The sequence below is a fragment of the Ictalurus furcatus genome, chromosome 20 (assembly GCF_023375685.1).
Source record: "Ictalurus furcatus strain D&B chromosome 20, Billie_1.0, whole genome shotgun sequence".
Lineage (NCBI taxonomy): Eukaryota > Metazoa > Chordata > Actinopteri > Siluriformes > Ictaluridae > Ictalurus > Ictalurus furcatus.
In genome coordinates, this window is record NC_071274.1 from 20,495,174 (window position 1) to 20,510,604 (window position 15,431).

At 41.1% G+C, this 15,431-nt stretch overlaps 1 protein-coding gene across 1 annotated transcript in view; it reads left to right on the plus strand.

Moving 5' to 3' along the window:
• hecw1b (HECT, C2 and WW domain containing E3 ubiquitin protein ligase 1b) overlaps positions 1–11,982 on the plus strand; it is a 35,620-nt gene extending 23,638 nt beyond the window's left edge. Inside the window, exons 10-28 of the mRNA XM_053651824.1 lie at positions 547–648; positions 931–1,081; positions 2,187–2,299; positions 2,575–2,696; positions 2,998–3,183; positions 3,368–3,502; positions 4,697–4,802; positions 5,144–5,240; positions 5,329–5,412; positions 6,482–6,588; positions 6,755–6,869; positions 7,052–7,165; positions 7,745–7,897; positions 8,066–8,164; positions 8,256–8,385; positions 8,516–8,662; positions 9,587–9,701; positions 9,845–10,043; positions 10,397–11,982. Of these exons, the coding sequence (XP_053507799.1) occupies positions 547–648; positions 931–1,081; positions 2,187–2,299; positions 2,575–2,696; positions 2,998–3,183; positions 3,368–3,502; positions 4,697–4,802; positions 5,144–5,240; positions 5,329–5,412; positions 6,482–6,588; positions 6,755–6,869; positions 7,052–7,165; positions 7,745–7,897; positions 8,066–8,164; positions 8,256–8,385; positions 8,516–8,662; positions 9,587–9,701; positions 9,845–10,043; positions 10,397–10,508 (2,387 nt within the window). The 3' untranslated portion in view covers positions 10,509–11,982. The remainder of the gene's footprint in view (positions 1–546; positions 649–930; positions 1,082–2,186; positions 2,300–2,574; positions 2,697–2,997; positions 3,184–3,367; positions 3,503–4,696; positions 4,803–5,143; positions 5,241–5,328; positions 5,413–6,481; positions 6,589–6,754; positions 6,870–7,051; positions 7,166–7,744; positions 7,898–8,065; positions 8,165–8,255; positions 8,386–8,515; positions 8,663–9,586; positions 9,702–9,844; positions 10,044–10,396) is intronic.
• The last annotated feature ends 3,449 nt before the right edge of the window (positions 11,983–15,431 follow it).

Here is a 15,431-nt window from a genome sequence, read left to right on the forward strand (position 1 = left end):
CACATATTTATTTGATGCTCTTGTCATTCATACTTTATGAAAGCGTGTTGTACATGAGTGCCAAACTCATCCCAGTAGGAATGGTGCTAAATTTTAATAGATGAGCTGAATTTCGATTAGTGTCTAACTGATGTAAACGCTGTCGTGAAAACACGTCTCTCCAGACATCTCATATCTTTTCTGCAGTTTGAACTGTTGAATTTTCCAATCTGATTGATCAGACGGCTTTTTATTTAAGCTCCGACAGTAGTGCTAGCTGTCACATAAATCAGACGTTTATATTAACGCCCTCGTTCTAATATGTTATCGTTTCTATAGTAACCGCTTATTCAATGGGACCTGTATCCTGTATGGTGGACGTGTTACATGATCTAAGGCTGATAATAAACAGATTAGAAGAACAGATTGTTATTAGTAAGTTTTTAGGAAGGAGATGTTTATTTTGCATTTACGGAAGGAGTCTCCGGTGTCTTCAGTGTCAGACCCTCAATGCTAAATTAAAGATAGTTTTATTATATATTATTTTTGGTGTGTGTGTGTGTGTAGGAGAGTGTCCTCTGCCATGTAGTCACCCTCCAGTGAGCCATCTCCCTGCTCTGAGGCCGGACCCCCACCACTACCCCACCATCGACGAGCCCCTTCCTCCTAGTGAGCGCCCCCTTCTGGACTACCCAGTCACTGGATGGACTAGTCAATGACGCTTGCATATTTTTTACCCATCACTGATACACACACACACACACACACACACACACACACTATTTATCAGATTTCCGCTTATCTCTGTTTCACACATAACCAGTGTGCTGAGCCAAGCTGTAAGGATTACCTCATTATGACTTTTTCAAATCTGCCTGCTTATCGGTGTCACTCTATCACACCATTCACTCTCTCTGGCATATGTGTGTGTGTGTGTGTGTGTGTGTGCAGACTGGGAGGCGCGTATCGACAGTCATGGACGCGTGTTCTACGTGGATCACATTAACCGCACCACCACGTGGCAAAGACCAACAGCAGCAGCGACGCCTGACGGCTTGCGCAGGTCCGGATCCATCCAGCAAATGGAGCAGCTCAACAGGAGGTGTGTTTGTGTGTTTGGGGTGTGTGTGTGTGTGTGTGTGTGTGTGTGTGTGTGTGTGTGTGTGTGTGTGTGCCTTCACATGCCGAGTAAGGAATAAAACACTTGGTTTGTGCTGTTGTTATAAGAAATTAATCAACGACCAGGCCGGATGTGATATTTTTCCTCCTTTACCACAGCAATTTGCCAACGATCACACTTTTTATCCATTCATACTTAAATTAAATTTGAGTTCGTTCCTGTTCTCACTTCCGTTAAAGCCGAGTTTACTTTTCGACAGCAACGCCGTGTAGGTTTTATTTTCGGCTGAACTTTTAGGGATACAGATTCAGCTGTTTTTTTTTTTTTTCCAAGAACCTTATTGAGAGTGGTCCATCTGTGGATGATGAATCATCAGTGTAAAGTGCATCATACTTCGGTTTGAGGATGCGGAGAGTGACCTACAGAGGGGAAGTGAAAGCGACGTTGTCCGCCTCGACTTCTCTCCGATTTGGCCTCATACGGCGTGTGGATTTGCGTCCTCTGTGAAACTCGAGACCGCTGCTTCCCTTCACTCCTCCATCCCTCTATTATGTCCTGCATGCTCCTACCAAGGACTTGTAAACAGGCACTCTTGCACCACCTGGTGGACAGAAAAATCACGACACGTAAGGGTGTAACAAGACACCCAGGTCACAATTTGATTCGATTCAAGCTACTCAGATTCACGATTCGATCCAAATTGATTCTCAGCAAAATTCTAACGAAGAAAAGTTATGACTGAAAAGTGTTTTTTTCTTCTTCTTCTTCTGAATCATAAACAATGTAAAACTACAGGTTCACCCTATCTTAAAAATAAATAAATACGTTTATAAGTTCTCCCAAAAATTTTATTAAGTCTCAGACCCAGGGAACATTTTCGATTGAAGCGTAACGAACTCCGGAGCAGTGTCGGAGGTGTCGTTTTAACCCAAAATAGAGCTCCAAAGTCAGTTAAAATGCCCGTCTTCCGCAGCCTCTTTTTCGGGCTACAGGAAGCAATTTCTGCTCAAGATCTTTCCTTCCATGACTATCTAGCAGATGTGAAGGAGGTAGCCATGTTGTGGAATGAAACTGTTCTCTGTTTCAGATATCAGACCATCCAGAGGACCATGGCGACAGAGAGGAGGGAAGAGGACGGAGGGAACCCTCGAGTGGAGAGGAGTAGCAGTACAGAGACCGACTCGCCGCCTCAGACAAGCGGTGAGAGCTACATAAACCCACATCTCTTAACAGCTCACAATGTAGTACTGTATTGGATGGATAACCCTGACCTGTCTTTTAGTGAAGTAATGCTTCATCCAAACATACTAAGCGATCTAACTTATTAATAATAATAATAATAATGGGGGGAAAAACCAGGAAGGCTTTAAATTTAAAGCTTTGTGTTTAAATTTAAAGTTAAATGTATGATTTGTGCAAGAACTGTTCATTATTATCTTGTCTCTTTCCTCTCGGCTCATGTTTCTGTCTCTCAGAGTCGAGGAGAGACTCGCACTGCTCACCGAGTCACTGTCAGAAGATCACCCTGCTGCTGCAGTGTCCAGCCGTCAAGTTCATCACGCACCCCGAGTTCTTCACCGTGCTCCACGGCAACTACGTGAGCTCGTACACACACGCTCGCACACCTGTACGCAGGGTTTATTGCGCAGATCTAATCTGACAGACAGAAGCTGACTTCAGGTGTTCAAGTGTAATGAAATACATCTGAAGCCTGTAAGCACAATGCGATGCCTCTCGGGACATGCTGCATGAGGACATTAGTGTATTTATAAAGACGTCGAGTTATTCGACTAGCGATAATCCTAGCTTGTTTTTGAAAAAACGACATATTATCGCGGTTCGATATGGTCTGCGTGGCTGAACGCATGTCTCTTTCTCCCGCTCTCCGTCTCTGATAGGGCGCATATCGCATGTTCACTAACAGCTCGTGTCTGAAGCACATGATCCTGAAGATCAGGAGGGACGCGCGGAACTTCGAGCGCTACCAGCACAACCGCGATCTCGTCTCGTTCCTGAACCGCTTCGCTGATTCCCACACGGAGTTGCCACGGGGCTGGGAGATTAAAACCGACCCCCAGGGAAAGGTAGCGACAAACTGAGACCTTGCCATTAAATCCTTCTTCCGTATATATACTGTATGTGTAACCCAGATCGAATCCGGCTCATGTGAACGACACCAAAATACAGTGATATTTCAGCAGCTTTGAACAGTGCTGACTTTTACAGTTTCTCTCTCTCTCTCTCTCGCTCTCTCGTTTGACTCTGCAGTCGTTCTTTGTGGATCACAATAGCCGTGCCACGACCTTCATCGACCCCAGAATCCCTCTGCAGAACGGCAGGCTGCCCAACCACCTCACTCACCGGCAACATCTGCAGAGATTGCGCAGCTACAGTGCAGGAGAGGTGTGTGTGTGTGTGTGTGTGTGTGTGTGTGTGTGTGTGTGTGTGTGAGAAATTCAAATGAATGGCACATTTTACAAGCTCCTATAAACATCTTTAAAGCCAACGCTTGGAGAAAAAAACAAACGTGTTAACGCTGTACATTAAGTTAGGTTCCCCTAACTCTTCTATACATTTCTACACAGCGACAGCTAACAAACTATAAAGTAACGTAACGGTAACGATGGAATTAACATTGCTGTTCATACCACAATGCTGTTGAATTCTCACAGTCACTGTTACTATGACGATACCGCTCTAACTGCACCTCAAATCACAGGTTTATACCGTCTTAATGCACTCGTTCTTATACGTTGCCGTTTCTATAGTAACAGCTGATTCGCAGGGACTTGTTCGGGATGCACGCTCCGTATAATCGAAGCGCAATGATAAACGTATTGAAAACGTTCCACTAAAAAAAGTGCGATTCATTTAACGTTTGCGGAAGGAGTCTCCAGTGTCGACGTCTACGTTTTCCTCGGTAAACCAGGCTGCAGATGTTTTTTCTCCGTCATATTAACTTCATTACGTGTAACTCTAACAGATTTAACAGATAAAAATTTCCAACCTGTTGTTCTTTCATTAATACTCGCCTTGAATCATTTGCAAGTGATTTAAATATGGTATAAATAGTATAAAACGTTGAGATGCGATTCTCTAGGAATTCTCTTCTCCATCCATGACTAATGTGAGTCTGTTAGTTAGCTTGTTAATGCTCATAAATGTTGCAAAATTCTATTTAAATCACTGTGTGAGAATGGGAAATGGAAATATTTTAAACCAGGGGGTCCCAAACTTTTCCAGGGCAAGGCCCCCCAAATGGCATTAACATTTGATCGAGGCCCCCCTTTTGCAAGATGTCTTTAAAACACATTAAAAATACAGACTTCTGAATATATCCCCCTTTTTTTTAAATTAATAATTACATCTTACATCTTTACATTACATCACATTAGGAATTGATTGTGTGTGTGTGTGTGTGTGGGTGTCTGAGAGTGAGAATTTATTTTTCAGCAAATTGTTGAGGCCCCCTGGGCGCCCCCTGGTGGCCCCCTTTGAAAACCACTGTCTTAAACTATTACATATGGTGAAGTGCAGATTTTTTTTTTTTTTTTTTGCACTATTACTCAATGACTAGTTTTAATTTTTCATCGACAGGCATCCGATGTGTCCCGCACTCGTGGAGTGTCTCTGTTAGCGAGGCCTGGCAATAGTTTAGTAACCTCCATCCGAAACCAAAGCCAACAGGAGCCGGTGCCACTGGGTGAGTACGCAGCAAATATGGAGCAGGTTTTAATTCCACATTTACAAAGTGCTTAAGAAACACTGCAAACAAAAATAAATTATAATAATAAAAAAAAAGCCGTCCTATAGCAGGTGAACATATCTCAAATATGATTCGACCTATTTCTAAACACTTGTACTGATTTCAATCTTAATCTTAATTCCTACTCGTTATATCATTTTACTCATTTGAAGATTTTTGTTCTTTTTTTTTTTTTTTTTTTTAACAAAAAAGTGTCTACGTTCACTTATCAGTTTTTTGCAGCGAAACATATGTCGAGTAAACGTATCTAACGGAACACTTTTTTGTGTCCGTAACAGCGTACAATGACAAGATTGTGGCGTTTCTACGGCAACCTAACATCTTTGAGGTGCTCCAAGAGAGGCAGCCGAGCCTGGCCAGGAACCATTCGCTCAAGTACGACCTGACCTCTGACCTTCTGATCAGTGTATTGAAGAACTGTAGGAAAACCATGCTCAAGGTGTGTGTGTGTGTATGTTTTCAGAGAAAAGGTACACCACATCCGTACAGAAGGCGCACCCAGACTAGAAAAGCTGTCCTGCGACGCCGACTTTGTCATATTATTAAGGTAAGTCATCTCGAAGCTTACACGCTCCAATATGAGGCAACGTTCAGGCACTTGATATACTATCGTTCTGAATAACGAGTACTAATTTACTCACGTGCAAAAATCGTACGAAATGGGCGTGTTGCAGGTGATTTACAAAGACTAATTGATGTCACGTGCGAAGTCGGGGAACTAAACGATGTTCAGAGGATTTCTGCACGGGCTGATTGTTCGTTATGCGTGTGCGGAGTTCAGATCTCAAAGAGACGAGGCTCAAATTACGATACGAAGGTCAAATAAAAGTGTGTGTCTGTAATATGTTAGATGAGAACGAAAATGGAAATCCTGTCAGCATGGGATGTGTGATTTAATTTAATTTTTTTTTTTAATTTTATTTATTTTTGTATAGCGCTTTTTACAATAGACATTGTCTCAAAGCAGCTTTACAGAAATATCAACATGGTATACAGATATTAAAGGTGCGAATTTATCCCAACTGAGCAAGCCACTGAGTGGCGACGGTGGCAAGGAAAAACTCCCTAAGATGTTTTAAGAGGAAGAAACCTTGAGAGGAACCCGACTCAGAAGGGAACCCATCCTCATCTGGGTAAAATGATGTCATCAGCTTTACGATTCTTTTACTATGGCGTTGTTTCAATATATTTTTAATACATATCCTCGTTAAGACTTATTAAATGGTATCATTTTGTCGCAAATGGAAGGAAAACCAGCTTCTGCAAATGTAATACTTGCCTTTTGGTCATACTAATTTGTACACACAACTGCCGGTCCTAAAAGGCTGCAGTAAATCCGATTTCTCCGAGCGGGATTAAACTCCGCCCCCTGTTTACCATCTTTAATATATTATTAATTAGAGCGAAAGCGAAGAAAAAGACGAGCTATGCTATTTTGCTCTTTTGAAAGACGTAATCCTCAAAAGCCCTGTGTTGCTAAGCTAAACCGGCTTGTATGTTGTTGTTGTTGTTGTTGTTGTTGTTTTTAAACATGTTCATGTATGTAAACACACCCCTTTAGTAAATCACGCCGTCGGTTGTTCGGACTGGTTTGAAGGTTGTGTATCTGTGTGCAGTTTGTTCGAGGAGGAGATCATGTCCTACGTACCTCTCACCACGTTTCACTCCGGCTTCGCCTTCTCTCCCCGCTGCTCCCCCGGCTCCTCCCCGCAAAATTCTCCAGGTGGGTTCAGGTTGCTACGCAGCAACCGCGACTCGCGTACTCATTCTACCGTCACGGTTCGCTAAGCAAATTATTAGCTAACGACACGGAAACGTTCGGCTACAGAAGCTTTCCGACGTGAACGTTCCTACTGTACGGTTTCGAGTCTCGCTCATTTGCTTCACAGGAACCCAGAGAGCTCGTGCTCCAGCTCCATATCGCAGAGACTTTGAGGCTAAACTTCGGAACTTCTACAGGAAGCTGGAAGCCAAGGGTTACGGGCAAGGGCCGGGGAAAATCAAGTGAGTTGGCTTAACTAAAAAAATTAACAAATAAATAAATCACACTGAAAAATAACCCAATACAAAAACACAGGATTGTAGATATATTCTTTATCAACTGATATAGATATGTCATGTTATGATAACGTCCATATGTTAATTGATTAATTGATTGATCGTGGCATTGTTGTTGTGTGTTTCAGACTAATAGTACGGAGAGACCATCTACTGGAAGGCACGTTTAACCAGGTCATGGCCTACTCACGCAAAGAGCTCCAAAGGAACAAACTCTATATCACCTTCGTCGGCGAGGAAGGGTATGCCCTGCATCGATCACTGTTCGTAAAGCTGAGGTTTAAAAGCTGAAAATCTGTCTTTAAAGCTGTCGTATTGTAAGGATTTCGATTCTTCAAGCCATTTTGGATGAAGATTTTGTCATTTAATGCGTAGACGAGAAACGGCGAACCAATACACGTTCTAGTGTAGTAGTGTTCCAATAGTTACGGCATAAATTGTCGATAGCGCCATAGATGTCCATGGCTGGGAGTCCAGGAAGGCAAAATTGGCCGTGCTTTCTCTGGGCGGTCGGGGTGGTGTTGCTCTCTCTGTGTACATCTGTGACCTCATGTATGCAGAAGAGGGCAGTTAGCACCAGTGACAGTTCGAAAAAAAAACATGCCTTGACTAGCACGAGCTAGCTTTCACCCTAACCAGTTGGTAGATGTGATAGAAGAGAGCTAGCTACAATAGATGGTGCGGATTGGAGAGAGAAAAAAAAGTTACATATTGCCGCTTTAATACTGAATATATTACAGCAATTATGGTAAATTGGCTCTTCTTTTAAAAGCAATATTATTTACATAATCTTAACACGTTTTTTTGGTTTTTTTGTCCAGTCTGGATTACAGTGGGCCTTCTCGGGAGTTCTTCTTCCTGCTCTCTCAGGAACTGTTTAACCCGTATTACGGCCTATTCGAGTACTCCGCCAACGACACGTACACAGTCCAGATCAGCCCCATGTCAGCCTTCGTGGAGAATCATCTGGAATGGTGAGACCGTCTGAACACTCCTTCAGATTAATCCGTGATTGGTGTGACCTTGAAATGTGTCACTTCCTTACTGTTCTCAAGCTGTGTGTGATATTTCTCTTGCTTTTTTTTTTTTGTGAGAAATCAACTACCCGGACTAAACCCTGACAAACGTACGTTTGCGTTTAGGTTTCGTTTCAGCGGCCGGATCTTAGGCCTAGCGTTGATTCATCAGTACCTGCTGGACGCCTTCTTCACCCGGCCCTTTTATAAAGCCCTGCTCAGACTGTAAGTGCAATCTGATAACGTATTATTGTCCATCAGAAATGGCGTCGAGGACGTATTGTGTGCGCTGTATTAATGTACTTGTTGTGTTCAGAGCGACTGACCTGAGCGATCTGGAGTATTTGGACGAGGAGTTCCACCAGAGCTTACAGTGGATGAAGGACAATGACATCACAGACATCCTGGATCTCAACTTCACCGTCAACGAGGAGGTGTTTGGCCAGGTGTGTGTGTGTGAAGGGGGAGGGGGAATAAGAAATTGGAGAAATAAGAAATTGGCGGTTAATTGTCCAGAGAAGTGTTGTTGTTGATTTTTTTTGTGGCTCACGAACTTGGCTCTGTGTGTGTTGTCAGGTCACAGAGAGGGAGCTGAAATCAGGAGGAGCTAACATCCAGGTGACGGAGAAGAACAAGAAAGAGTACATAGAGCGCATGGTGAAGTGGAGAGTGGAGAGAGGAGTGGTTCAGCAAACCCAGGCTCTGGTCCGAGGCTTTTATGAGGTATACACACCGCCGCTTTTTTTGGTCGACCGATAGCGGATTTTACCGATACCAATAACTAATTTGGGCGGTACGATAACCGATTAATTAACCCCCCCCACACACACACATACACACATTTCAGAATAATAATAAAGTCATCAAAACTCTGGAGTAACACAAATGGAACTACGGGAATTATGTCATGATAAAAAATTTCCAAAATAAATCAAAATAATTTAATATTTTACCGTCTTCAAAGTCGACGTCCTTTTTGCCTAGAATTTCCAGAAATGTATTCTTGGCGTTTTCTCGAGCGATTTCATGAGGAATTTCCCTGAGATGCTTTTTTAAACAGTATTAAAGGAGTTCCCACCTACGCCGGACTCTTATCGACTGCTTTTCGGAAATATTTCGCTCCGAGTCGTCCGTTTACATAAAGATTACTTTGTAAATAAAGTGTTAGTTTTAGTCTAATGAAAGAAACAAATATTATATTTTTGTCTACAAAACCAGTTTCAAACATTTAATCATACACCTTCAGATCAAAAGGTTTTTAGAGATCCTGAGAAATATTTCAGTCGGGTGTCCGCAAACTTTTGACCGGTACTGTGTGTATTAACTGTTAATAAATATTAAAGTAAATAAAAGATATACATCCAAACTGAACCAAAAACGAACGCTCCAGATAACAAATAAAAATAGAGACATCCGAAACGAATCAAAAAACATTTTGAATAACACGACAAAATTTGTCAGTTTGTTATTTCGCCTCTAGAGGCCGCTCTCGTTCCGTATATTGACAGCGGAACCTTGTCGCAACCGGGAAAAACTATCGGTGTGGATTATTGCCGATATACGATAGTGCGTCTAGCTGATTTTCGCATCAACCATATCTATAGGCGTCATTCACTTTACCTGGTATCTGTCTACTTGTGTGTGCAGGTGGTGGATTCTCGACTGGTGTCCGTGTTTGACGCGAGAGAGCTGGAGCTGGTCATCGCCGGGACGGCCGAGATCGACCTCAACGACTGGAGGACCAACACAGAATACAGAGGCGGTGAGGATACGCGCCTCTTTTTAATCATCAGCCATTAACTAGTAATGAAAGAGAGCTGGTTGCTATCGTGATTATAGAAGTTAATATCGATTCGATGATGTCTGTTTGTGCTTTTTTTTTATCTCGTTGTTTGTTTGTTTCAGGCTACCACGACGGACACATCGTGATCCGGTGGTTCTGGGGAGCAGTGGAGCGCTTTAACAATGAGCAGAGGTTGCGTCTGCTGCAGTTCGTTACAGGAACGTCCAGCGTGCCGTACGAGGGCTTTACCGCTCTGCGTGGAAGCAACGGCCTGCGCCGCTTCTGCATCGAGAAGTGGGGGAAGATCACCTCTCTGCCCAGGTACGCTTTAAATACCTACACTAGGTTGAAAAGTATAAAAAAAAAGGGTGTTTCGGACCATTTTTTTTGTCCATAATGTTGTTCTCCATAGTTAGCTAGTTCGCTAAGCTACTGTCAGGTTAAGAGGTTACTAAAAATGAATGTATGAATGTGAAAATATAACGTGAGGTTAAAGCGAGGCTGCTGATTGGTCAGAATTTAAACGTGTTAAACGATAACTGTGCTCAAAGCCAAAATAATTCCCCGGGTTTTTCTCCACTGTATTTCCCGATCGATCTACCCGACGCTGTCTAATCATTTCTCTGCAAATAATCACGTGTAGAGATTGTGAAATGACGTGTCGTTCGTTTCAGGGCTCACACGTGCTTTAACCGCCTCGACCTTCCTCCGTACCCGTCCTACACGATGCTCTACGAGAAGCTCCTCATTGCTGTAGAGGAGACCAGCACTTTCGGCCTCGAGTGATGTGACGACGCTACACGTCTAGGACACTACTATACACGTGGATCTGGGGGTTTTTTTAGCCGATAAAAAAAAAATAGCGGTCTGTATATTGCTTCGAAACCGAAGACACCGTTGCATGCATCACTCACCTGTGTACATGGGCGTGTCTGGGCAGCACCGTGTGCACCATGCAAGCTGTGTATGCAATATGGCACAACAGGCTTTAGCCTAACTCTTAACTCTCAGGGCCTCGACCTCCGCTGCAGCACTACGACTCCAACAAGGCTGCAGTGTTCACTTGGGATACACACACACACACACACACACACACCACTGACTGCTCTCACCACAATCTCACTCACATCGGCTTGATCGACTCAGTCAAGACACGTGAACACTTCATTCCAAAATGGTGTCATTACAGAGATCAGCACTAATATTAGCGTATTTGAAGCAACACAGGAAATGACATCATGAGCCAGAGAGAGAGAGACAGAGGTGTTTAGGAATTTAAAGCATAACTGGAAAACTCCAGTGTTTTTTTTTTTTTTTAATCTAATCTTTATCAACTGCATGAGCAGGGTTGTCATGGTAACTGTACCATGAATCCATAGTTAGAGTATCATTTTTATCATTTACATTATTTATTTTGTTCATTTTTCTGTTTCACTCCCTGCTGAAAAAAAACCCCAATAGAAACCTTCACCAATAGAATTTGTAATGGTTTTAATGGGAATTGTAATAGTTTTAATGGAAACTGTAACAGTCCCTGTGGGTCTCTACTGGTCATTTGTTGCCTTCTATTGGTGGCATGTTATGTCTAGTGGATACCATTAAGCACCGGTTATGGTAATGGTTTTAATGGTTAGCTGATGGTTTGTAATGGTATTTGTAGTGGAAACCATTAGAATTTCTGTGATGGTTTCAATTGTTTGTTTTTTTTTTTTGTTTTTTTTTTGACATGCCATCTACGCTGTGTTATTTCCTGTTGTACCACAGCTCTGTTGAATTCTTGAATCTGATTGGTCAGAAGAGAAGGTGTTGATTAACTTTCTATAACCGCAGCTCATTCACAGGGACTCGTATGGTGGATGGTCTACAATAATATAAGGCTGATAATAAACAAAATATTATATTAAATATATATTATTTATAAAAGAAAAACATGCCGTCGTTCTATAAGGAAACGTTTACTGTATGTACCGTATATGGAAGGAGTCTCCAGTGTCAATGCTTTGTAAGAGTGAGTTTCCCGAAATTCTTCAGGATGGAGGTGTTTATTGGGAGATTCTTCAGGATGGAGGTGTTTATGCTTTTTGTTGTGGTTTGTGGGGTTTTTTTTTTTTTTTGTCTTATTAACTTTAAAAGAGAAGCTGGTGAGGGAACAACTGTTTATAGCTTTTATACACGACTTAAGCGATGACAGAAACTAAATGGTTAAACAACGTGGCGTTCTTTTATTCATTTTGAAAAATTGGTAATGGTTTGCAAATTGCTGTGGTATAAGAGGAATCAAAAAAATTATCATTTTAGCTCTCCTTATAAATATAAAAATTTGGGGGTTTTTTTTTCCTTTTATTTAATTTTTTATCGGCCAATTTACATTTTTCAGAATTTTTTCTTTTTTCTTTTTTTTTTTTACAACCAACATAATCTTTGCAGGAGCATAGCAGATGCAAGATTTTTTTTTCTTTATTATTTGTTTTGGATACATATATTTCTGACTTACGAACTTTTTAAAAAAAATTATTTATTTGTTTGTTTCTTTATTTGCGTATTTTTTGGGGGGCAAGAATTCAGCCACAGCGGCGTTCGAAAAGTTTTCCCCGCGTAAAATACATTTCGCATAAACGTTTACTGACTTCTATTAGATGTGAATTTGGAGTGAGCTTTTTGCCTGTAGCAAATCATACACACACACACACACACACACACACACACACACACTCTGCAGACCCAGTCGATGGTAATTAGGTTGGAAAACGCTGGAGTATTTTTTACACTAAAAAAAAACAAAAAGACAAAGATGAGTCGAGCAGGTTGTGGTATTGCAAGTCTTTCAATAAGCTTAACATTTTTTTTTTTAAATTGATACAATATTTCATTTTTAATATTCTTTTGTACACTTACCCAGACGGACTTCTGTAAAGATTAATATTCAGTGTAACGCTCCATTGTGTACGGTGTATTCTATGTAATACTATGTAATTACCCTAACGACTTATATGACGTTGTAACACTTAATTTTTTTTCTTCTGTCTGGCGATTGTATTTCTTATTCATACAAATGTACTGTAAGTGGTGCAGGTCCTGGGATTGTCCGGTGATTCTGGCTTGGTCATGTGACGGTTATGGTGTCTATACTTTCGCTTTTTTTTAAATTTTTTATTTTACCTCCTCTCTCTCGTCGTATTTACCCGTCTGAGCACGTTTCAGAAGGACGAGCTCGTGTGCTGTAGAGTCAACGCTTTATATATCGTATGTAAATTGAAAGATATGATACTTTCAGCCCGAAAATCCACATTATCCAAGTGTACAGATATTGGATTTTGGGCAATCTTTGTATTTGTAAAATGAAGTATTGAAATCGAAGACTCTATTACAAAGTAGTATACAAATGAAAAATGCTGCAGCACTAATTATGATTTTTTTTTATTATTATTATTATTATTATTTCCTATTACGCTCAATCCTGGATATACCAATGCATTTGTATTTAATGTGTCACTTGATACGTCGTATAATGGACGTACTGTAAATCAAATGTCTATATTATTGTCTATACGGTGCGTGTAAGGTATAGATATCAATTTTGAAATGCAATGTATGTATTAGGGATTAAGAGGCTTCTTTTTTTAATCTATTAATCTAACTCTTTGCTTAAACTTTGGTTAGATAAAAGCGTCATGCTATGCACATTTTTATTTAAACTAACAAGAATGCAGTTTCCTGTCAGTCGCAGAGGGCTTCTCTTTCATTTCCCAAAGTCTCGGGCGTACGGGAAGGGTTCGTCTCGAACGGACCGAGCAAACTGCCTTACAGCACCTCGGCTCGAACCGTTTCATCCTTCGGAGGTGTGAGAAAGTTCTGGCACCCTGCATCGTCCTCATGAACATAAACACACCCACTGTCCTGCACGAATCTCTCATCCTGTTGCACCGTGTGTTCATCGGGTCTTCGTCTCAGCCGGTTTTGTATCCTGTAAGACTCCTGGCTGCTTTGTCAGGGCGAGCTCTGTTTAAAAAAAAAAAAAAGAAAGAAAGAAAAAAAAAAAGAATAGCGCTGTGCAAGAATGTCAATAAACAATCACTTCGTAATCCCCTGCCTGCTGATCGTTCTCGACACAAAAAAAAAGCACATTGCATTTTGAAATTCTGAACATTGAAATAAAACTTGTTTAAACTTTAAAGATATATGTATTTCTAAATAAATAAATAAATAAATACAGATAAGGGGACTCGAGATATTTCAGTGTTAAGAATTCAGTGGTTGTTAATTTTGAAATACAATTTATTTTTTGAAGTTCACATTTTTTACCTGACTTTTTTTTATTTGTTTTCTTCCATACACCCCATACTCCTCTGCCCAGGACGGCAAGTATGCGGCATAAAGTCAGTTCAAATGATCAACATATGTTTATAATCTATTCAGGGGTGGGCAATCTTATCCGGAAAGGGCCGGTGTGCGTGCAAGTTTTCATTCCAACCAATCAGGAGGCACACCTGATTCCACCTGTTCAATCAGCTGATCTTGGCTTTCAATAGATTCCGGTGTGGCGTCTGCTTGGTTGGGATGAAAACCTGCACCCACATTGTCTACAGTGTCGTTGTTTTATACCCTACAGTATGTAGTAAGCATATTTAGTGAATAGGATTTCATTTTGCATAAAGTCCTACCCGGGATGTTAGGCACTTAAGCCAGAGATTATGTCTTTGTACTTTGTGTTACGTATAGGATTCATATATGAATCTTTTTCAGTATGTCTCAGATTACCTATAAGTATAGATGGACAGCATGGAAAGGTAATAATGGATGCATGAAGCACTAAATAATGCATTTTATGTGCATTAGGTTAAGAAGCAGGTGAATGAAGTAGACTGAGAAATAAAGAACGTTACTACTTGATATGACATACTGCTTACTATGCACAGAGATTTTTTTTTTTTTTTTTTTTTACTTAGTGTACAGTGTTCAAAAAAAAATTTTTTTAGATTGATATTGATGTTCATTTTTAAGAATCGTATTTTATGCTGCTACTCCAAGAAATAAATTATGGAAAGGTTACCATCCGTTTCTACAATAATTATTACTTAATTTCTTCATACGCAATTTTAGAAAGAAAAAAAAATTGGTTATGAATTTGGAAAATATTGAAGATTTTCTAAACCAGCTTATTGTTGAGTTTGCGTGTTCTCCCTGTGCTGCGGGGGTTTCCTCCGGGTACTCCGGTTTCCTCCCCCAGTCCAGGTAGGCTGATTGGCATGTCCAAAGTGTCCGTAGTGTATGAATGGGTGTGTGAGTGTGTATGTGATTGTGCCTTGCGATTGAGTGGCACCCCGTTCAGGGTGTACCCCGCCTTGTGCCCGATGCTCCCTGGGATAGACTCCAGGTTTCCTGTGACCCTGAAAAGGATAAGCGGTATAGAAGCTGGATGGATGGATGTTACTTTGGCCTGCATACTCTATTTATGTAGTTAATAATGTATATAGTCAAGGACAACATGTGCAAATCCCTTTGCTGGACACTAGGTGTCAGGATGGATCTTTTTCCTCTTCTTTTGCGGAACCAACACACTAATTTTAACAGAAGAAGCATTCCTACACGGAGCTTTTATCCTGTTGCTCCCGCGTCCGAAATTGACAAGCAAGTCCACCAATCATATCTCATGATGCGGGTTGTATTAGCCATTCACAGCTTAGGAGGCGGGATTTGTGTGAACAAGCT